Here is a 25,079-nt window from a genome sequence, read left to right on the forward strand (position 1 = left end):
GGAGGGAGGGGTGAGTGTGAAGGGCGAGGAGTGGGGGGCGGAGGGGCGGGAGTTGGGGAGAAGTGGGGAGGACTTAGATGGATGAATGGAGAGTTAGCTGAGTAGATGGGTAGATAAGTAGATGGATGGATAGAAAGATGGAAGGATAGATGGATTGATAGATGGATGGATAGATGGATGGATAGACGGACAGACAGACAGATACATGCATAGATAGCTGGATGTATAGATAGATTGATAGACAGTTGGATAGAGATAGGGCGGAGGGATAGATAGATGTACAATGTATGGATAGAAGGAGAGGTGGGTAGATGAACTGACATATTTATGGAAAGATGAATAGATGGCTGGATACACACAGACCCGGGCAACGCCGGGTAGCGCCTCGTAATAATATAAATAGTTGTTGTTATATAAATCGGTAATATACCGTAGAAAGAACAGTTTCAGTACCTATAACCATCTCATATATTATCTGGATATATCAATAGAAGAAAGTCTTTCGTTGTTTAATCCAAGAAATAAGTATTTTCTCCTAATATAATTACTATATTAGCCTTAGGGGCCTGACGACTGAGTAGACAGCGCTCGGGATTCGTAGTCCTAAGGTTCCGTGTTCGATCCCCGGCGGAGGCAGAGTTTCTTTCACCCTGATGCCTCTGTTCGCCTAGCAGTAAACAGGTACCTGGGAGTTGGACAGCTTCTACGGGCTGCTTCCTGGGGATGTGTAACAAACAGGAGGTCTGGTCGAGGACCGGGCCGCGGGGACGCTAAGTCCCCGAAATCATCTCAAGATAACCTCTAGATATATTAGATTATATTTGTCAAGGCTATTTATTGTGCGGCAGCGGGACGTCTGCATGTGGCCCGTATGATCACTACTTGGTGATGAGTACACTTTATAGGGAACGACAGCAGCATTTGTCAACATTTGTGTGTAATTTAATGCGTATCCGGCAACATATATAAATAAGTCACATTAACTAAGAAAAAAAAATAAAAATGACGTCAGCGGCAGCCAATGAGCGTTCGCGTAGTGTGAGGTAAAAGGGCGAGTCGCGGCCGCTCACCATCAGTTGCCCCCAGACCTTCAGTGTGCATACACGCAGTGTCGTACTCTCTCCTCCCACTACTGCATTATGAGCCGTGCTACTAAGTCAGGACTTGCCGCTGAGGCTCAGTCCAAGGTAAGATGTTAGTGAGCCTCGAGACCCGAAGATCACGTCAGAAAATATTTGATAATCGGAGTTGGTAGTATTGATCCCATGTCTTATCCTCGATGCTGGTGCGAGACCGCCTGGAGGCGCGTTTGAAAATGTCCTGACGTAGGTTGTGGTGCTGACGGTGGCTGTCAGCTCCCTGGTGGCCGGGTGCTGCTGACGGTGGCTGTCAGCTCCCTGGTGGCCGGGTGCTGCTGACGGTGGCTGTCAGCTCCCTGGTGGCCGGGTGCTGCTGACGGTGGCTGTCAGCTCCCTGGTGGCCGGGTGCTGCTGACGGTGGCTGTCAGCTCCCTGGTGGCCGGGTGCTGCTGACGGTGGCTGTCAGCTCCCTGGTGGCCGGGTGCTGCTGACGGTGGCTGTCAGCTCCCTGGTGGCCGGGTGCTGCTGACGGTGGCTGTCAGCTCCCTGGTGGCCGGGTGCTGCTGACGGTGGCTGTCAGCTCCCTGGTGGCCGGGTGCTGCTGACGGTGGCTGTCAGCTCCCTGGTGGCCGGGTGCTGCTGACGGTGGCTGTCAGCTCCCTGGTGGCCGGGTGCTGCTGACGGTGGCTGTCAGCTCCCTGGTGGCCGGGTGCTGCTGACGGTGGCTGTCAGCTCCCTGGTGGCCGGGTGCTGCTGACGGTGGCTGTCAGCTCCCTGGTGGCCGGGTGCTGCTGACGGTGGCTGTCAGCTCCCTGGTGGCCGGGTGCTGCTGACGGTGGCTGTCAGCTCCCTGGTGGCCGGGTGCTGCTGACGGTGGCTGTCAGCTCCCTGGTGGCCGGGTGCTGCTGACGGTGGCTGTCAGCTCCCTGGTGGCCGGGTGCTGCTGACGGTGGCTGTCAGCTCCCTGGTGGCCGGGTGCTGCTGACGGTGGCTGTCAGCTCCCTGGTGGCCGGGTGCTGCTGACGGTGGCTGTCAGCTCCCTGGTGGCCGGGTGCTGCTGACGGTGGCCGGGTGCTGCTGACGGTGGCTGTCAGCTCCCTGGTGGCCGGGTGCTGCTGACGGTGGCTGTCAGCTCCCTGGTGGCCGGGTGCTGCTGACGGTGGCCGGGTGCTGCTGACGGTGGCTGTCAGCTCCCTGGTGGCCGGGTGCTGCTGACGGTGGCTGTCAGCTCCCTGGTGGCCGGGTGCTGCTGACGGTGGCTGTCAGCTCCCTGGTGGCCGGGTCGCGGGTGCTGCTGACGGCGTGTACACTCGTAAAGCTGTAAATGTGTAAGAGAATTCCGTTAATGTAGCTTACGCTGTGGTGGTGTCCGTCTCAGCACTGAATATTCCCAGCTAATAGGTTGTCCAACTAATCCGTGCTCTCCCACCCAAACAAGATGTGACTGCTTCAGGAGCCCCACTTCACACACTAGTGCTTGAATCGTTGGGGGGTTTGCTTCATTGTGCACCCCATACCAGTCTTAAGAGTGGTAGTAGGTAGGGTTAAACACTTTATATTATTAACATCTTTATTGACAAAATTAATTACAATTTTGCCTAATCTGAGGATTTTGATAGTCTTATTAAAGTGAGGATAATGCTGGTATTACCTGCACATAATGGGCTAGCTGAGGTGCTAAACCCTGAAATACGTTGAGCTAAACAACGCATTTTGCAGTTTTGATAATCTAGTTGATGTGCTCGCTTGTGTTGATTGTTACTCAGTTTATCAAACTGAGGCCGTAACACGTGTTAGGAGTGTATTCTCGGGTTAGGTAGTGTAGGTAGGCGTGGCAGGGTGTTGAAGCAGGTGGGCGTGGCAGGTCCCGCTCGGGGAGGTGGATACGGAGCGCCCCTGTTCTCTAAGGTGTAGCGAGGCATTCTTCCATACAGGCCGGGTTACAATACAATACAATTTTATTTAGGTAAGGTACATACATACAATAAATTTTTACAAGGATTGGTTGACTTGTAGGTAGAGCTAGTACATACAATGCCTAAAGCCACTATTACGCAAAGCGTTTCGGGCATGATAAACTTAAATGACAAGCTTAATACTAATTGAGCATAATGAGTAGAATGAAAACATAGATGAAAAAGCAGCACAAATACAATTATGTCGACAAACAGCGCTCTTTAAAGAAAAAAACAGACATTGGTTGACAATAGAAGGGTAAGGTAGGTTACAGGGAATTTATTAGGTATAGCTTCGCTTTTAACTTAAACTGGTTGAGAGAGGTACAGTCTTTAACATGGTTGGGAAGGTCATTCCACATTCTGGGCCCCTTGATTTGTAGAGCATTTCTAGTTTGATTAAGTCGTACTCTAGGAATATCAAAACTGTATTTATTTCTGGTGTGATGCTCATGGGTTCTGATACAACCTTCTATGAAGCTTTTGAGATCAGGATTGGCATTATAGTTTAGCGTTTTATATATGTATAATACACATGAGAGAATGTGCAGTGACTTAATGTCTAACATATTCAGAGATTTAAGTAGGGGTAGGTTAAGTAGGTTGTTGCGCCCATGGGTGTATACCTAGAAATTATTCGGGGAATTATCCCTAAAATACAGGCGTCATTAGGATGGAGACCATAGAATACATTATGACAAACTCGAAAGATAAGTTATGAACTGGTGTAAGTGGTAACTGTTTTTTTCTTTGTTCATAATATAATTTATTATGGGGAAATATTAATTTAGGTTGCCTGCGGTACCCCTTGTAACATCTTATCAATGAGTGGTGTGCAACAAGATTATGTAGGCCTATATGGACAAACTGTTAACCCTAATTAAATTATACGTCCACTAGCTGTCACCGTGTCTTGCCCCACATTGCTCTGCGCCTTTTGACTCTTGCTCTGCCGGTCGCATTTACAGTTTTTACTCTTTAGTTGATTATGAACCCCCATCTACTAAACCACTGAGCAATAGTGGAAAGATTATTCGCAAATGGTTACCTTGAGGTGCTTCCGGGGCTTAGCGTCCCCGCGGCCCGGTCGTCGACCAGGCCTCCTGGTTGCTGGACTGATCAACCAGGTTGTTGCACGCGGCTGCTCGCAGTCTGACGTACGAATCACAGCCTGATTAATCAGGTATCATTTGGAGGTGTTTATCCAGTTCTCTTGAACACTGAGGGGTCTGCCATTTATGCCCCTTATGAGTAGTGGAAGCGTGTTGAACAGTCTCGGGCGTCTGATGTTGATGAGTTCTGAGTACCCGTTGCACCTCTGCTTTTCAACGGGGGTTATTCTGCACATCCTGCCATGCCTCCTGATCTCGTGTGATATTTCTGTGTGCAGGTTTGGGACCAGCACTTACTTTAGTTTCCTCGTGTAAATTATTATGTATCTCTTCCGCCTGCGCTCAAGGGAATAGATTTAGGCTCTTTAGTCGGTCCCAGTAGTTTAGATATCTTACTGAATGGATTCTAGCAGAAAAGGATCTTTGCACGCTCTCCAGGTCGGCAATTTCTCCAGCTTTGAAAGGGGGCTGTCATTGTGCAGCAGTACTCCACTCTAGAGAGCACAAGCGTTTTGAAAAGTATCATCGGTATATCATCTCTAGTGTGAAAAGTTTGTTATTCAACCTGTCATTTTTCTTGCAGTTGTGACGGCTACTTTGTGTTCTTTAAAGGTAAGGTCTTCCGACATGAGTACACCCAGATCCTTTACATTGCCTTTTCGTTCTATGTTATGATTTGCCTGAGTTTTGTACGTGGTTTCCGTTTTTATATTTCATTTTTTTTCCGTAGCGCCTGAGCTGGAACTTGTCTTCGTTAAACACCATATTATTTTCTGTAGCCCACAGAAAAACTTGATCTACATCTGATTGGAGGTTTGCCGTGTCCTCTGTTGCCTACTCATATAAATCCGTGTCATCTGCAAAGGATGATACAGTGCTATAGATTGTGTCCTTGTCTATGTCCGATATGAGAATGAGAAAAAGTACTGGAGTACCCTGGGGAACTGAGCTCTTCACGGTTGATGGGCTGGATTTTATTTTGACTATTACACATTGGGTTCTGTTACTCAGGAAATTATAGATCCATCTGCTTATTTTTCCGGTAATTCCTTTTGAGCGCATTTTATGTGCAATAACACCATGGTCACATTTGTCAAAGGCTTTTGCGAAATCTGTGTAAATTACATCAACATTTTGTTTGTCTTCCATGGCATCTAATGCCATGTCATAGTGGTCCAGCAACTGTGACAGGCAAGAGTGCCCTGTTCTGAAACCATGTTGTCCGGGGTTATGGAGATGCTGTGATTCCATATATTTTGTGATCTTACTACTTAGCGCGCACTCAAAGACTTTTATAATGTGCGATGTTAGTGCTATCGGTCTGTAATTTTTTGCCTCTGCCTTATTTCCAACCTTTATGGAGTGGTGCTATCTCTACTGTTTTTAGTATGTCGGGAATAACGCCAGTATCTAGGCTTTGTCTCCAAAGAATGTGAAGGGCCTGCGATAGTGGTTTTTTACAGTTCTTGATGAATATGGAGTTCCAAGAATCCGGGCCTGGTGCAGAGTACATAAGCATACTGTTTATGGCTTCTTCAAAATCTAGTGGGGATAGGGTGACGTCTGATATATGATTTGATGTTGGTATCATCCATGAAAAATTTATTTGGGTTCTCAATCTTAGTGTGTTTAGTGGCTCTCTGAAAACAGTCGTACTGCTTCCTCAGTAACTCGCTCATTTCTTTGTTGTCATCGGTGAAAGTTCCATCTCCCTTTCGCAGGGGCCCGATACTAATGGTTTTTGATCTTGATTTTGCATACGAGGAAAAAATATTTCGGATTTCTCTTTCACTGATGGCCTTTTGCTCTCTGCCTCTCCTGGATTTTGTATGATTCTTGTAACTAGAGTTCAATTGTTTCTATATCTCTACCTAACCTTCTTCACCGTTCTTGAGATAGGGTGCGATTCTCAAGTTGTTCTGCGATTCATTTTCTTCGCCTATAGAGGGAACGACGTTCCCGTTCCAATCTGCATCTCCTTTTTTTTTTTTATTAGGAGTATGCGGTTTGAACAAGTTTCTAGTGCTACTGAGCTTATTTTTTTTCCACGCACTGGTTCAGGTTTGCATTTTCTAGCTGTTCTTCCCAGTTTATTTCTGTGAAGTCCTGGTTTATTTGCTCCCAGTTTCTGTTTATTATTGAAGTTGAATTTTTTTATATATACAAGAGTTGTTACAGTCTTGTACAGCCACTAGTACGCGTAGCGTTTCGGGCAGGTCCCTGGAATACGATCCCCTGCCGCGAAGAATCGTTTTTTCATCCAAGTACACATTTTACTGTTGCGTTAAACAGAGGCTACAGTTAAGGAATTGCGCCCAGTAAATCCTCCCCGGCCAGGATACGAACCCATGACAGCGCTCGCGGAACGCCAGGCGAGTGTCTTACCACTACACCACGGAGACTGTTAATTTGCTGAAATTTGCTGAATTTGCTGAAATCTCCTCCATCGGGAATGGTTTTGAAGGTCTGTTCCCCATGCTTGTCAGAACTTCAATTGAATTAAGTTGTGAACTGAGTAACAGGTATTTGTAATCATTGTTCCTGATCAATTTATCATTATTGGTGAAAATAAGGTCCAGCGTGTTCTCCTTCCTAGTTAGTTCTACTATTTGCTGGTTTAAGGCAAACCTGTCGCACATCCGTAGCAGGTCATTTGCATGTGCCTGTTCATTTAGGCTACTTCCTGGTATTCTTTGATATTACTGTATTGGCCAGGTGCTTCCATTTCAGGTGTCGTAGGTTAAAGTCCCCAAGCAGGATGATGTTCGGGGCTGGATTTGTGAGGTTTTCCAAGCAGTGTTCTATTTTCATTAGTTGGTCTTTAAACTGCTGAGGATTTGCCTCCGGTGACTTGTATACTAGGACAATAACTGCATTTAGGATCTCTATTTTGATTATCAGCACTTCCACCATATAATTTGTGGTGTTTAGCAGCTCAGTACAGATGAGCGTCTTTGATGTAGAGGCTGACCCCACCCAGTAGTCGGTGTTTCCTGTTACATCTGAAAAGATTGTAATCTGAGATCCATATTTCACCATCATGGTAGTCCTTTTGTGAGTTTCAGTTAGGGCTGCAAACACTGCATTTGCCTCATTAAGGAGACCATCTATAAAATAAACTGTTGTATTGGCATAGAAATGTAGCAAAATTCATTTTAGGTAAGCTTGTTATGAGGAACTAGGTTGGACATGTACAGTCTATTTACAGCCTTAAGTGTTCCGTGTATGAAAAATGAGGTATTTATTGCCACAAGCGGTTACCACTTTCAGGAATTAACCAGACCCAGCCTGAGCTAATTTATACAGTAATCTATTACTATACAATAGACACCCTCCCCATTCCTTTCCGCCAAACATACAAAATCTTATCCTTCGTTTTGAATGTTGTGCATTAAAGCAGTGCCATAGAAAGTTCAGTGGAGCACCATTTGCAATTTCCGTAGAGATGGGCCTAATCCATTGATTAATGCAGTAGAAGCCTACATTTATTAACTTTCACTCGCCTCGAAAAGATTTAAAATATTTAAAATGTGTTAGAACTATAATAAAGTTGACAGGTGTGTGTGGGATTACCTTTTGCTTCAGTTCATTGCCGGGACCCAACCTGCTCGTGTACACAGGTGTTAAGGGGCTCCACTCTAGTTTATTTCTACCTGCACAAGTTGGTACAACGTTCTCACAGCTCCCTGACAAGAGAGAGCAAGCTTAGCTTAGTTGCCAACACCCACACATCGTGTCAGCAAGGCGGACAGCCCGCCTGCTTTCATAACTCGCTAAATAATAAAATAAAGAGCCTTAAAGAGAACATGTGCGGAAGCATCGGAGTGTGTGTATATGAATGCTACACAGTATTCATCTATAGACATCCATATATGGAGAAACACATGCAAAGAACTTCTCACACACTCAAAGCTACCTGACAAGAGGGAGCAAGCTTAGCTTGGCTGCCAACACCCACACATCGTGTCAGCAAGGCGGACAGCCCGCCTGCTTTCATCTCGCTGTATTTCCCACTTCTAAACTTCCCTTCGCCTAAGCCTCTCCTTCCTCTTTACTCCCAAAGGGAAAAAAATGGGGAGGCATTGCATCCCATGCCGCTGGGTGTCCGGGAGGAGGGGGGGGGGCATCGCATTCCCTGCCGATTAGTGTCGGGGTTTGGGGGGGAGAGGCTTTGCATCCCCTGCCGTTGGGGGGTCTGGGGGGGGGGGATCCCCTCCCATCCCCTGCCCCTGGGTTATAGGGGGAGGAGGCCTCACATACCCTGCCGCTGTGAGAGGTGGTATGCATTTTATATTATACTAAAGTACCATACACGGGTACATGTATTTCTATATGTTATAGAGTATCCAAGTCTTTTAATACCACATGCGTTTGTGGGCTGTGAAATGCGTGTTTACCGCTACATCCCGTTGGGTAACTTGGAGGTGAGGTTACACAGACGTTCACACAGTGTGCGGGGTCCCTAGCCGCGTGACCTCTGAAAGACCATGAAGTCACCACTGTTGCTAAGACGGTACCGGCTCTGAACGATGCCGTATGGGACGGCAGCAATCTGGCAACTGCTCATTTTTAACCCCTGGCTAGGCTCACGATAAGTGTTGAATTTGAATGCACGTTTTACAAATAAAACCAGAATAAGCCATATAGGAATTATAAGACGACTGGTGTGCAGAGCAGTCAAATGTGCCGAATTTTAATAATTGTGTAAAAGCTGGCAAACGCTGGCAACTAGTGATTAGGTGCAGCAGATCCGGGTTTGGAATGACGCGCAATGCTTATCTGTTTTGTTAAGCCGACGAACGTGCAAGTTCTAACGTTATGACGTGCAAGTACTCAGTTTGTCTTTTCTTATGGAAAGGTTTACCAATAAGTACAATTTATACACACGAACTGTGGTAAAATTGTCGCGTTTGACCAGAGCCATAGTATAGTACTTCATTAGTTGATAGGAAAAGTATGCAGGCGATGAGTCACAATAACGTGGCTGAAGAATAGAAGGTGAAGGGACGACGACGTTTCGGTCCGTCCTGGACCATTCTCGAGTAGATTGTGATAAGGAATGATTGATTGATGAAGATTAAGCCACCCAGGTGACACGGGCATGAATAGCCCGTAAGTGGTAGCCCTTTTGAGCCATCTCTAGTATCAAGAGCTGATACTGGAGATCTGTGGAGGTTCGACTGCACCCTGCATGACGGGAGATGTCTCCCGTGGTGATGAGGAATTGATTGATTGATGAAGATTAAGCCACCCAAGAGGTGGCACGGGCATGAATAGCCCGTAAGTGGTGGCCCTTTTGAGCCATTACCAGAATCAAAAGATGATACTGGAGATCTGTGGAGGCGCAACTGCACCCCACGTGACGGTAGATGTCTCCCGGACTAAATGGTGTGATGAGGAAGTAGAGACAGGCAACAAATAGGCTAGAGAGGTGAGCAAAGTGTAGTAGAGGAGATAGTAGTAGGAACTGCAGAGGGCCTATTGGCCCATACGAGGCAGCTTCTATTATAACCACCGAATGAGAAAGAGATAGTAATAGGAATAAGAAGAGGATAGTAAGGGAACGTAAAGAAAACCAAAGAACAAAAGAGAGAAGAAAGAATCTTCATCAATCGTCAATCTTCATCACAATCGACTTGAGAATGGTCCAGGACGAACCGAAACGTCATCGTCCCTTCACCTTCTAGTGTGTGGTCCAGTCAACATAGGAAAAGTATTCAGTTGAGGCACAGTGTGTGTGCTCTGATTTCTGCTTTTGTGGCATCTACTGCTTTTGTGCTACCACTCTGGTAAGAAAATTGGGTACATTAAACTTGGCGGCCAATGATTGTTACTCAAAATATACCAAATAAGACTGCATTAGCCGAAATCTTAATTATGACATCGGTTGTATGTATTGACTGCCAATGGTTGCAATTTTAGTTTGCTTAGCTAAGATGTTTAGGGTATAGTTCCTGATCCCTTGTGCTCCTGAAACTTGTACACCGCCGCCGCCGATGACAACGCTAGAATATTATCATACTAACGACCTGCATATTTAATATAGAAAAGCTGCTGCTGCGAAATCTGGCCAGATAGTTGACGTTACTCTCACAACAGTAAGCAGAAAAGTACGAAATACTGCAGATGTGAAACTAAGCAAAAATTTGTTAGCTTTTTTGGGTTTGATTTCTGACAACTTGTGCACCAAGTGGTAAATAGGTACCAGACTACTTGTGACCCATATGGGAACCTCGATAATTATTATTAACAGACCTCATGGTACTGACAACACGCAACACTTAAATAATGACTAAAATATCTTTATCGTTCATATGGAAAAATAATTGTAGTTATATTGTACAATGAAAGCACACCCCCTTGTAATGTTTATTACTGACAAAAAATAAAAACGGTAAATTTTCTGTGTCTGTCTCTGTCTCTGTCTGTCTGTCTCAATCCCCCCATCCCCCATATACAACCTCTGCATATTCTAATTCTGACCTCGCAAACGTTGTGAACAATTTCTTGATTTTGCCATCTATGTGCTTGGAGGTTATAAAAGTTAGAAAGCATAGCATGCCGGCCTCAGTGTTTCTGGTCGTCAGGTGACGGAATGGTTCTACCCAGAACCATCCCAAAATCGTTCCTTATCAGAATTCTTTAAAAAAAATCACTTGATAGGGTGTGGGGCCTATTTTCTTCTATTCAACTTTCCATAACGTAGCATTTATTCCCATTGAATTTGTGAAGTGTTGCTTCACTTAAGTCTTCTTGAAGGGCAAGACAATTGTCTTAAGTTTCTTTCCAAGTAGCTTAGCGTCATTGGTAAACATGTTCATATACACACAAATCACAATAGCGTGATACATCAAATGAACAAATCCACAAGGGCCGTGATGAGGGCCCGTGGCCAATCAAGGGCTTAGCAATCGACTAAGATGCATCTGGGATCATCCCGAACGTAGGTTTGAACCCTCATCACGGCCCTTGAGAATTTGCTCATGTTCATATACACAGAAATAGTTCATTTGATGTATCATGCTATTGTGATTTGTGTGTATATGAACATGAACAAATCCTCAAGGGCCTTGATGAGGGTTCGAACCTTACTTCAGAGATGATTCCAGACACGCCTTAGTCGACTGCTCTACAACCTGGTCATGGGCAAAGAGGTAGAACCTCTGGTTGACAGAGCCCTGGTGCATGGGTAAATTGTGTAAAACCCCAGTTTGTGTCTCGGAGAGGCTGTGGGATCCGTGTGAGGGCAGTAGCACTCTCTGTTGCAATTCTTTTGACCACGTCGTGGCGCAGTCGACTAAGGCGCATCTGGGATCATCCCGGACGTAGGTTTGAACCCTCATTACGGCCCTTGTGGATTTGTTCATGTTCATATAGTTGTTCCTTCTGGTAGATCGTTTATAGTCAATGAGCATTACTGGTGCAAGAACTGAACCCAGTGGTTACTCCACTAGTGACACTTCTCAAATTTTACCTTGCCTCGATTACTGCTCTCCTTTTTGTTAGTTCTACTACAGTACTTCAGTAGATGTAGTACAGACTTTGCTAAGACTTTTGATAAAATACCTCACGAGACTAGCAAGGAAATTACAGGGACATGGAATAAATGGTTGAATAGTAGAATGGATAAAATAATGGTTAAAAATACAAAACAAAGGGTCGTGCTAAACAGGAATGAATCTAACTGAAGAAATGTAGTGAGTGGGGTACTTCAAGGGTCCATGTTGAAGCAAACCCTTTTCGTCATGTACATCAGTGATATCTATAGAGGAAAATATTACAAACCACATCAAATTTTACTAATAATTCATTGTGTTGCGGGACATAACGGCTATATAGCCTACCTGAGAGAAGGCCGTCCTGTGTTGCGGGACAGGCAGTCAGTTTACGCATACAGTATGTTAGGCTTCTATAGAGGTCCCCTCCCCCAGGGTCGAATTACTGACCCTCCCCAAGATGCAACCCTACAACAAGCTGACTAACTCCTGGGTACACATTAACTGAAAGGTGAACAGGGCATTAGATAGGAAATGTGCCCAACTGGTTCTGTCCCATCTGGGATTTGATCCTGGATTTCTCGATTGTGAGTAGAGATTGAACCAGACTGTGTTATTTGGACCCTAAAGATGGCACTAAAATTTATGGTGAAGTGGGAAGTGAAAGACCTGACATGTGGGGCATAACAACCTACATCACAACTACCAAATTAACATTACCTTGCAGCAGATTGAAGAAAAGGACCTTGAAGTCAGAATCCATCATTTGCTGAAAGGTGTAAAAGTGTACCTTGTACCTCTTAACAGAGGCAGTAAAAAAAGTGACCAAACCATAAAAAATAATAGAGCATACTTTTGACTTTAAGGAAAAGGTGTTATTCAAATGTTTAAATCTCTGGTGTGCCCCCATTTGGATTGTACAGTATTCAAGCCTGGAAGACATCTTTTATAAAAACATGGTTGCTTTGGAGAACCTTACCTTGGAGTTTTTCCGGGGCTTAGCGTCCCCACGGCCCGGTCGTTGACCAGGCCTCCTCGTTGCTGAACTGGTCAACCAGGCTGTTTGACATGGTGGCTCGCAGCCTGGTTGATCAGGTATCCTTTGAAGGTGCTTGTCCAGTTCTCTCTTGAACACTGTGAGTGGTCAGCTAGTTATGCCCCTTATGTGTAGTGGAAGCCTGTTGAAGAGTCTCGGGCCTCTGGTGTTGATAGTTCTCTCTGAGTACCTGTTGCCCCTCTGCTTTTCAATGGGGGTATTCTACACATCCTGCCATGCCTCCTAGTCTCATGTGGTGGTATTTCTGTGTGCAGGTTTGGGACCAGCCCCTCTAATATTTTCCACGTATAGATTATTATGTATCTCTCTCGCCTGCGCTCAAGAGAATACAGATTTTGGCCCTTTAGTCGGTCCCAGTAGTTTAGATGTTTTACTGGGTGGATTCTAGCAGTAAAGGATCTCTGCACACTCCAGGTCAGCAATTTCTCCAGCTTTGAAAGGGGCTGTCATTGTGCAGCAGTGCTCCACTCTAGAGAGTACTAGCGTCTTAGTGTCATCATCGGTATATGGTAAGAAGATACACTGGGCTGTCAAAGTACTGTACATATCGGTGATTATATGGTACATTTTTACAAAACTGCTAACTAGTTGGTTTTTGTCATGAAAAGGTTTATTGCTTGGTATAGTTAAATAGACAATATGGTATTATTAAAAAATGGACTACAATACTGGTTTTCTTTAGTTTTTAGATTGATAAGATTTTACTGTTTTAGTAGTAGTAGTACCACTGGAATAAGCATGTCTTTTTCTGTGTGCAAATATTAAAGAACATTTTTTTTTTCTAATCTATAGAAGAGTACAGTATAGGGAAGAAATGGCAAACTGTAGTCAAAGTATTGACTACTGTACAGTACTGTGTTTTTCAAGGATAATTTGTAAGTATGTTTCATACATAGTAAGTGATGATAAAATGGTATTGTAAAGGAAACAAAATGATTTTGTGAATTTAAATGCTATGTATGTTTGGTTAAGTGTTTACCCCTTTATATCTTTAAAAAATTTAATGTAAATTATTTGTTTATGCCCGAAACATTGTGTAATAGAGTAACGTGTAACTCCTATCCCTACAATTGTTTTACTTTTATATTCTTTGTACACGCACTCTTTTGAATAAAAATTATTGTACTATTTTTGGTGGTGGTGAACAAAAATCTTGCATCGATATACAAGCAAATACAGTACAGTATTTAGTTTTCGTTTGTATTTTTTCAAAACTACTAGATAAAAGTTAGTTTTTGTTGTATTTCGTTGTATTGATTATGAATTTTTTTTTTTATTATTTTTCTACCACAGACGTGGCCACACATTTACAATGCTAACCAGCATATATATTTTCTTCTGTCCTCCATGGACAGGGTTAGAGAAGTGTTAAACATACAGTTCAAGGGTTTATTGAACGCTCAACCACAGAAGGTGATTCGGTGCTTTTAAAATGCTAAGCTAACCTACATACGTAAATACATAGATACACAGATTAGATTATGAAGTGGTAGAGAACCACTTCTCAACCATACCACTGAAAGTGGTATGAATTAGGCAGAGAACTTTAATGTATTAATCTTTTCAGGTTGAGGCAAAGTACAATGAGGATCAGGCAGCAGAGTGCTTGGAGTGGATTGCTACCATTACTGGGCAAGATTTTGACAAGTCAGGAGCTGCAGACAATTTTTATGAAGTTCTGAAGGATGGGCAATTGCTTTGCGAGTAAGTTCAGTGACAATTTTTTTATACCATTGTATTCAAGGTTTAAAATTAAATAAATCTACCAACTTTTAAATATCTAAAGTTAATCTCATTAATATGGCTGGTTTAATATGTAATAGGTACAAGAAAGTTCTGTTGACACATTGTAGTGACAATGCTAATTGACGTTGTCCCAGTGGTAGACTTTAGAGCACAAGCCAAACCATATCTACCTACCTTGCATGATGCCATGCTGTACCTAAAACTTAACTGCTTTCAAATTATTTGAGCTATAAATTAATGGTAATGAGCTTTATCAATGGTTCTAGTGTTGATATTGCTAAAAGATGTCCAGATTTTGCCTTTTCTTGGTTGTAACAAATATTAATAGGCACTGAATGTTGACCATCAGCTTTCCCATGATGTGTGTACAATTACTCTGCCGGAAAACTATTAGTGTAAAGATTTAAAGTGATTGCCTGAGCACAAAACATCTTGAACGCAAGAAACCTTGTTCCTCTTGGTGCATGATTAAACCCAAAGGGGAATCTTGCCCAAGGCACAGTGGTCAGTACTATTACTGTGTATTTAGGACATGCGTCCCGAAATAAGTCTGGAGGAGGGGTTTGGCCCACAACAGTTTGTCAACATTTATTCAGAGTAGCAATGGGTCAGTAGCAAGGGATCAAAGATATATGCAAAAAGGAAGATGTATTACTTAGTCTAAACACTAAAGGTAGTAGTAGTTTATTTACACTATATACATAAACAAAGGGGCAGTTGCATTCTTGTCAATGCAATGCCAAGTCTTGCAAATGGCCCAAATAAGCGAGTTAGGTCATAATGAAATCTACCTTTTCATACAAATTGGTATCCTAACTTAACATTAGTTTGACCCTGCTAATTAAAAAGAATGTGGGAGGGAGACAAGGGTCCTGAATAAAGGTACACGAGAACATATGACATACAGAATAATATATGGACTGTGAATGCACCCTACCTCGGAAGCTAATCTTGGCACCAAGGTGTTCGTTAATCATTCACTTCCTATAGATGATGACCACTTTGGAAATTTTCCCTAGTTGTTTGTATAAGAGGTTGGGTGTATAGTCCTACACGCTGTAAATTCTGCTGATTCATGTTGCATCAATAGCAGCGAAATTGGACAGGTGAACATAGGGCTCATCATGTATAAAATAAATTAACACTTAAGCAATAAGCTTTGAAAACTGGTACTCATTTCTTGCAAACACGGTCATTCTTGGAAGATATTAGTGATGTGATATATAAATGAAAATCATTTTGAGGCAACGGAGTAGTTCTGGCTTGGGCTATAATGGTACAACAGCCAACAAGTTGGGTAGAACAGGTGTCTGGGAATCAACAGAATACAGCTTTGAGTCGCTCCATTGCTTCAGTGATTTTTCATTCTTGATGCCCACAGCCTTGCAAATCTACAAACATTACATGTGAAAAAGCAGTTAGGACTAGTCATTCCTTCAGAGATACTACTGTGAAGTTATATTGTGATGGCTTTCTTACTGCTAGAAACACTACTACATATACAATAGTGTATATATACGTCTTGTGTACTATCCATAACAGGATCACAACCCTATCCTATGAAAATCTACTAATATGCTTAGCAGCTCGAGTCTTGAGCTAACATGATTGAGATTAATAATTTACCTGAATTTACCTGAAGCCCACTAACATTAATAGCCACAAGGTTGTAAGGCACGAGGTTGGAAGCCGTACTCTTAGAGTACAACTAACAAAACCCGTTCTTACTTTCTTATAAATAATGTGAGGGATGTTTGTCTGTGTCTCCCTGTCTGTGCTTGTCTGTGTGTCTCGGTGATAATGGGGTAAGTGTAATTCTTTAGGGTGGAAATGTTTTAATTTATTAGCCCAATCTCTTGCCTTACAATGAGAGCAGGAAGCTGGCAGCTTGTCAAGTCCCCCCCCCCCCCTAATTGTCCTTGTCTTTTAAAGATGGATTTTAAAATGTAACAGTTTTGGCAGTTACGGCTTCGGCAGGTAGGTGGTTCCATGGGTTAACCCTATGGGTGAAAACACATCTTCTGTTCTCAGTCCTACATTGTGGCTTGTTGAGCTTGAAACTGTTACTCCTTGTTTGTGTTATATCTGACCTTTTGAAGAAATTGTCTGGATCAACAGCCTCCAAATTGTTCAGTACTGTATGTATTTTAATTTTCAATAAGATCTGCCCTGTCATGCCTAGTTTGCAAGGTTTTTAGCCCTTTGGCCCTCAGTTGTTCCTAATGTGAGAGTTGACTTGGCTCTGGAATGATTTTTGTTGCCTGGGGTTTCACTTTCTCCAGAGGAGCCAAGTCCTTCTAAAGATGAGGTCTCCGTGCTTGGATACAGTAATCGAAAGGGGGGGGGGGGCTCACTGGAGATTTATACAGTTGAATCACTACCTTGTTTGACTTGGTCAAGGATATGCTTGATTATTCCAAGGAGTTAACTATTTTGACTGCTGCTCCTACCTGTTGTGCACATATTAATGAGTGGTGGATTTTGACTTAAGATCCTTTTCTTCATCAATATGCTGTAATGTTATTAATTTGGAAGTTTGTAGCATGGGTTGCTATGCCCCACATGCAAGAGGGCATAATTTTCTTGTCATAGATGTAAATTATATAACAAAATGGGTTGGGCCCAAAATGAGAACACCCCCCCCCCTCCCCCACCCCCCGTGGTGCTCCACTTACCTCATTTCTCGGGTTAGATTCATTCCCATTTACCATGACCATTTTTTTTTGTTTTAACCATTGCTTTATACATTCTAGTATTCTACCATGTATTCCATGTGCCTGTAATTTCCTTGCCAGTCTTTCATGTGCTACCTTTTCAAAGGATTTATCAAAATAGCAAATTTAGCACAAATTTGCAGATGGTTTAGAAACTGACAGAATTACTGTACAGGTTTTTATTCTTATCCAATTTTGTGTAGCCCTTACTGTAGGGCTGTACAAAATGGAATAGGGTTCAAATTGAATAAGAAATGGTTCATTTTTAAAACTCTCATAGACTCCTTGAGTATCTATATAATATGCCCAGTAGTGAGCATGTCACTAGATATCTTTGCCAGTCTAATTTAAGTGTGTTGATTTTTATTATTGTCCTGTAGTCTTAGCAGAAGTTATAAAAAATCCCCTTTTCCCCCCCCCTTTCCTTTCCCAAGTTTGGGTTTCCCTTCTCAAGCTTGGGTATGATTGTTGTATGTGCTAGCAATTTACTCTTATTTTTACTTTGGAAATATAAATAGATTATTTTAATTTACTGAAGCTTTTTAAGTTTTTATTTGCTTCTTTTTTTCAGAGTAATTAATGCCCTGAAGCCTGGACAAATAAAGAAGATTCAGAAATCCTCCATGGCATTCAAGTGTATGGAAAATATAAACCAGTTTGTGGATGGTGCCAAGGCTTGTGGCGTCCCCTCCCAAGAGACATTCCAGACTGTTGACCTGTGGGAGCGCCAAAATCTTAATTCTGTTGTCATTTGCATTCAGTCACTTGGAAGGAAGGTAAGGGTTATAGATTAATCTGCTTTGGTAATTTCTATTGCACTATTTTAGTGTAATATATTAGAGCGTGTCGACGTGTCAAATGAGAAATGCATTAAACAGCTAGGCTATTAAAGTTCTACATTGTCAAATGCCCGACAAATAGTCGGGTAATTTCTTTACTCACAATTGCGAAGTCCTGGTTTGAATCCCAAGTAAGACAGAAAGGGTTAGGTGCATTTCCTATTACCTAGTGCATCTGTTTACTTAGCAGTAAATAGGTACCCAGTAGTTAGTCTCCTTGTTGTGGAGTTGCATCCTGGGGTGGGTCAGTAATTTGAACCTCGAGGGACCTAAATATAAGCCTAATGTATGTGTGTGTATACATTGCCAGCCTGTTTGCCGACACAATGAATTAAAATTAAATGTAAAAGAATAGCATGTAGCAATTGTATCCTAGGAGGCGGAGGTTAAATCGGGAATAAGAACGTGGAAGTGGGAATGGTTTTTTTAGAGTAGGAAAGTTTGATGTGCTAGATCCATGCAAGATATAGGGAAAAGGAAATGAGAGGAATGTATGTTAAAAGAATAAGAATGAAGGAAATATGAATGAATGGAGTGTATGAAAATAGTGGCATGGAATAATGAAAAAAACTTGTACCTAATTAAAGGTGATTGTGTGCGAGATAGTTTGTAACCGTAAAGATGGTGGTTACTGCATGTGCACCAAGTGATACAGGTGAGAATGTATGGGTTTATTTGAAGCAGCCAAAGATAATAATTCATATGATACTCATAACGTGAAATGATTATTGTTATGGGGACCAAAAATGTGTGACAATGGAAAGGTTTTTAAAGTACAGTATAAGTGCAACAGGGAGACTGTTTAATGGTAACTGATATTCTCTAAAGATGCAGGTGGTGCTTATACCGTGTGTGTGTGTGTGTGTGTGTGTGTGTGTGTGTGTGTGGGTATGGTTAAATGTAGAGGCTGAACCAAAAATGGAATGTGTTAGAATTTGAAAGTTGGCATAGAGGGATAGTGGCACTGTACCAGATAATTGGAGAAAAAAAAACCTATTGTACTGTACTACTAGCAGCCCGTCCTCCAAAAATGGGGAAGTAAATGTAACAGCACAAAAGTGCAATTATGTACTATTCATAGCAGTCAGGAATTGTACTTATTTTCACTTAGTATTAAATCGTACCTGTACTGTCAAATATACATTGAATATTTGAGTTTACCTGGAAAGCTAAATAGAAAACCACGACCTTATCTGACCGTCTTAGTGCTTGAAGATAAGCATTTTATTGCTTTTTAATTACAATTAGTACTTAACCTATAGCTACATTGATATTACAGCTTTATAAAACTAACAAAATTTAAATATATCAATAAATTGTAAAGTATCTCGGGATATTTTCAAATTTTGTATAAAATCTCTTGTTTAATAAAACTGAAAAAATTCCTGATATTTAAAATTTGTATATACAGTACTGTAGTATTTGAACTTAGTCGTTCTAAAATTCTGAGTGTCTTAACAGAAAACGAGGAGAATAAATGGGGAGGTAAATGTAACAGCCCCGTAGGTGCAATTATGTACCATGTATGACTGTAAGGAAACGTACTCATTACACTTAGTTTTAAATCGTACTGTAAATTCGGAGGATGGGTTGACTACTAGATAGTAAAGTAAGGTATATGGCAGGATAGTGATTAGAATTTTAAAGGTATTTAAGGAGAATTGTTAAAAGTGAACAAGGGGGGGGGGGTCGCCTGTGGTGGAAGATGTGATGCGTGGATATAACTGCATCAACGCCTTTTTGTGAAAGTATGTAACGTTGCAAGGTGTAAGAGCACATGACAGGTCTTTTGAACATGTATTACATGTATGCAGTTGTCTGTTTTGCTAAATGCTGTGAAAAGTTAAGTATGAATCAATACAGTGATGGGTTTTGTATTATCTGTTCAGTGGCTTAGGAAAGTTTATAACTTACACAATTAAATAATTTCCTAAAATGGTACATTACTATTAAAACACCATTAAGTTTTTTTTTCTTTAGCCAGTGTATATTAAAGTAAACATCAATAAGAAAAATTGCAGAAAGGAATTCTCTGGATATTTTGTTTGATTACTCCAAACATCTGGAGGTAGCAGTTTATTTGAATAATTAAGACAGCACTGTAAGTGAATAATAATTAATCATTGGTTTTGTCAGGGGCAGGCAGCCTGTATGTGTATACAGTATATATGTTAGGTTTGTATCGAGGCCATCCCCAAGATCAAACTACCGACCTTGCTTAGGATGGAATCCCGCACCAGTTGAATAACTCCTGGGTACCTATAACCTGCTAGGTGAACAGACATTAGGAGAAAGGAATGTGCCCAAGTATTTCTGTCCTACCTGGGATTCTCAATTGCAAGTTGAATGAACCCAACTGTACTACCAAGTATGGTATTGAATGACAAATATGATGTTGTAGAGATGAAAGTTAATGTGAAATAAGAACACAGGATGTGTTAATAATTTGTGCAGTACAAGTTCAGAATACAGTAGGGAAAAAGGTAAGACCTGGTTAGAAAATGGTGGGAATATAAGCAGCCAGAGGGCAGCTTGAAGGAATGGTAGTACAGATTCTTGTTGGTTGCAAGACGGTGATCTAGTTTTCTATTGTAAGGGGACAGGAAGGTAATTAGGCTTAATGAGGTCCCAATAAGTCGGTAACTGACTGACCTTAAAGATGCTACCCCATATTAGTTACCTAGCTCCCAGATGTATATTTACTAGGTGAACAGATTAAAGATAATTTGCCAAAACATCTGTCCTGCACTAGTCAAACCTGGGGCCTTTCTGGTTGTGAATTAACTGCTCTGACCACTGCACTTCAATAAAGCTATAGCATTAAAAACTATATAATCTGTGGGGCATGTGTGGTGTTGAGAATAAAGAAATGAAACTTCATAAATTGAGAAACTCCATAATAAATGTTGACCAAACCACACACTACGAAGTGAAGGGACGACAATGTTTTGTCGTGAAATCTAATCGAATGGGAATATAATTCCCTCCTCCCTTTTCTTGACGTTCACAGCTCTGGGTTCTCTTTTTATGTCTACTGCAAACCCATGCATCGTGGCATGTACATTCCCGTTTTCTCTACAATCCTCCTTCTGTTAAGAAAAGTGTCCTCATCTCTCTTCCTCCGCGCTCTACGCATCAGAGACCCTCGGTGTCTTGATTCTGAAATTGCTTTTATCTACAAATCATTCTCTCGCCTAGGTTACCCTTTGCTTTTTATCAACTGTGCCTACTCTCAAGCTAAACGAAATTTCTTTCACCCTAAACCTGCTTCCAACACTAGTAGCACTGTGCTCTGCCTTCCTTTCATATCTGAACTCAAAAGTTTTACTTAAACCTTTCGTCATCTTGACATAAAGCTCGCCTTTCGACAAACTAACACACTTCGTAGCAATCTAGTTCACACTGCTCCTCCTGCTTCCACCTGCTCCTGCTTCTAATGCTGCTGGTGTCTACTCTATTTCCTGTTCGTCTTGTCCTCTCTAATACTTTGGTGACACTGACTGTGCACTTAATGACAGACTTGAAGAACACAAGTGTTAAGTCTGCAGACACAAACAATGCTCTCTTCTGTCATGTTAGGGATTCTAATCATCCTATTGATTGGTCTTTCTGCAAAATAATCTTTCTTGCCTCTACTCTACACAGATGCTGTCTTGTTGAATCGGCTCAAATTATTCCTATTATTATACCCTTTATTTCACCTTACCTTTCATACCTTTTGCATTGCTCTTCTTCCTCTTAAGATTTTCTTCTCGCCTCTCTCTTGCCTATTTATTGCCTTTTAACTCCTTCCCTCATCACAATCGACTTGAGAATGGTCCAGGACGGACCGAAACGTCGTCGTCCCTTCACTTTCTAGTGTTTAGTTTGGTCAACATATTTCAGCCACGTTATTGGGACTCGTCTCCATAATAAATTGCAAGAATGAGGAGAGCATCTTGAAATCGGTTTGTGCCATGTTAAGCAAATATGTGCTGGGAAAGTCTAGATTGAATTTGAGGGTAAAATAGGAGTGGGGGGGGGGGGGTGGGGATCTTATAACAGTTACTTAATCCACAACAAGCTCAAGAGTCTGAATGCTTTGTGAGCAACAAGAATTGTCTTGCGTCTGGCAGGGAAGATACGAACAATTACACGTCGACAAGCGTGTCCACTACTACAAGGTAGTTTATTTAGTTCAGTTTTGACCTCTGGTTTCCAACTAAAGAACCCAGGGTCGTAACTGTGGACATAGTGAATAAGTGGGGAGGAAGAAAGCAAGTGTGGGGACAATAAATGGGACGTGGTAATGGCCAAAGGCCTGGTGCAGTTCGTTTGCAAAAGGAGAACGAATGTATTTGGTTATTCTGTACTTTACATAACTGCATAAACACCGCTGTACACCCAGATCTCATGAAGTGAAGATGTCTAGATCATTTAGGCTCTTGTTTATTGGTAGTGTTGTAAATTGTGTAATTAATAGAAGTGCCATTTTTATTTAATTGTTTAATCTTAAACTTTTTTTTGCTGTGTTCCTTTCTTGTGCCTACCAATCCCAAGAAAGTTAAAGATGGGTTTGATGTATGTGTTTATATATTTTGAAACCCACATAAAATATCCTTTGTACATTTTTAAACCTTTTGAATTGTATTTCAGGGTGCCCAGTTTGATAAGCCTTCAATTGGTCCCAAGGAAGCAGAGAAAAATGTTAGACAGTTTAGTGAAGAGCAGCTCAGAGCCTCTGATACAGTGATCAGCCTTCAGTATGGCTCAAATAAGGGAGCAAACCAGGCTGGAATGTCTTTTGGCAACACTCGTCATATGTAAAGGCAATTCCACTTACAAAAAATTTTCACCAATTAAAAACTAATTTTATGGTTGATGGAATGCATAATTGTGAAGTACATAGTATAAGAAGTGTGTGTGTGAGAGACTTTGTTCAGGTTATTGCCAGTTGACCCGTCATCGTTAAGAAACTTTCCAATGCTGATTGTATGGCTTTGGGGAAAATTGTTAGTGAATCTGTATTAATGACTCTTGAGGAAAAAGGATAAATTTTGTGCATTGCAAATATTAGTATATTGATTTTATTGCATTTTTTGAAGATAAATTTAAGATTCCAATAATTAGTTTTAATATTCAAGGGCCCCAATACAACCTAAATGGTTAGCAGTATTTAACACTAGCCATAGCATTTAAAGTTAGAAGTCTTTATCTTAATATGTGAATAGAATTTCGAATCCATCGTGGAGACAATAAATAATGTATAGTACAGTATGTTAATGGAATTTCTTGGCTTTTGTTATTACTGAATAGCAACAGGTATTTGCCAGAGCACATAAATAATGTTTACAGATTATATTTAATAATTTATGATTTATTTGGTAGATAGCTTTCATCCTTCCCCTCTCCCCTCTAAGACTCGTTCAGTCATGTATGGTTATAATAGTTCTGAATCTCGTTTTGTCATTCTTTGAAAATAATTGAATTCTTATTTTCTAATGAATGATTATGAATTGTTTAATTCTAATCATTCATTCTTCATGTGCTATCACATTCCAAGTTCATAAATTTTATACGAAAAATAAAATTATTTACTAATGAGTAGTTTCTCTGTCATAAAATAAAATATAAGCCACAAATAGTAGTAGTAGGCATCCGTCAATCCCGTGGGGTTATGGAGTTGTGCCCTGGGTGTCTAGCTGTTGTAGTGTAGTTGGATGCAGCGCCTGCTGTGGCTGTGAAGGCCAACCCGAGAATGACAGTCTCGACTGCAGCGAGCCCAGATAAACGCCGAAGCGGGTGCGTCTGACAATGGTTGAGACCTCCTCTGAAATCTTTTATCCTCCGCCTGCCTCTTCAGTTCATCCTCGAATTGCTGGAGTCCCTTCTGCACTTTACATCTCCAGGCAGATCTCTCCGCAGCTGCTGCCTCCCAAGTGTTGATGTCGATGTTCATCTGCTTGAGGTCGCGTTTGCAGGCATCTGAAACGCAGCCGAGGTCTTCCGGTGGGTCTCCTTCCTGATGCCAGTTCTCCATAAGAGGTCCTTCGGTATGCGGCCATCGACCATGCGTGTGACATGTACCCGCCATCGCATGCGTCTGTTTCAGGAGAGTGAACATTAAAGGGACTCCTGTTCTCTAGAGTACAGTGTTGTTGATGTGGTCTTTCCACGTGATGTCAAAGATGCGTCTCGGGTTCCGCATGTGAAAGGTGTTAAGCCGTCTCTCCTGGCGAGAGCGCAGGGTCCAGGATTCCAAGCCGTAGAGAAGTGTACTCGCCACACATACCATGTAGACTTGTGCCTTGGTGTGCACTGTCAGTTTGGCATTTTCCCAAACGCGATTTGTGAGCCTGGCCAGTGTTGTTGCGGCCTTCCCGATACGCCTGTTGAGCTCGGTGTCCAGGGAAAGGGTGTCTGAGATTGTGGAGCCCAGGTACACAATCTCGTGAACTGCCTCTAGCACAGTCTTCTATATTTATACAGGGTAGCTCATTGACATCTTGTCCCATCACCTGTCTTCTTCAGGCTGATTGTCAGGCCAAATGCGGAACAGGCTGCGGCAAAGCGGTTGAGTAGCTGCTGCAGGCCTTCTGCTGTATGTGTGGTGATCACTGCGTTGTCGGCAAAGAGGAACTCCCTGAGGATTCGCATCTGTACTTTTGTCTTTGCTCGGAGTCTGGATAGATTATAGAGCTTTCCATCAGATCTTGTACAGAGATAGATGTCTTCCGTGGTTGTTCCAAAGGCATGCTTGACAAGGATCGCGAAGATGATGCCGAACAGGGTTGGAGCAAGAGCACACCACTGTTAATGTTGAATGGTTCAGAAGTTGAGCTGTCGTACACGACTGTCCCCTTCATGTCCTTGTGGAACGATTGTATCATGCTGAGTAGGATGGGTGGACAGAAAATTTTGGCTAAGATCTTGAAGAGTCCGTCCCTACTCAAGAGGTCGAAGGCCTTTGTAAGGTCACTGAAGGCAATGTACAAGGCTTTTCTCTGCTCCCTGCACTTTTCTTGAAGCCGTCTCAGGGAGAACACCATGTCAGTGGTCGACCTCTCTGCTCGGAAACCACACTGTGACTCTGGGTACACTC

At 42.1% G+C, this 25,079-nt stretch overlaps 1 protein-coding gene across 1 annotated transcript; it reads left to right on the plus strand.

Annotated features, from left to right (window-relative positions):
- The first annotated feature begins 1,030 nt into the window (after positions 1-1,030).
- On the plus strand, positions 1,031-23,578 carry Chd64 (calponin 3). The gene is made up of 4 exons (XM_045741554.1): positions 1,031-1,187; positions 14,267-14,403; positions 17,731-17,935; positions 22,634-23,578. Exons 1-4 carry the CDS (start codon positions 1,140-1,142, stop codon positions 22,802-22,804), a joined length of 561 nt encoding a protein of 186 aa, XP_045597510.1. The 5' UTR covers positions 1,031-1,139; the 3' UTR covers positions 22,805-23,578.
- Positions 23,579-25,079: the final 1,501 nt, after the last annotated feature.

Source organism: Procambarus clarkii, chromosome 22 (genome assembly GCF_040958095.1).
Source record: "Procambarus clarkii isolate CNS0578487 chromosome 22, FALCON_Pclarkii_2.0, whole genome shotgun sequence".
NCBI lineage: Eukaryota > Metazoa > Arthropoda > Malacostraca > Decapoda > Cambaridae > Procambarus > Procambarus clarkii.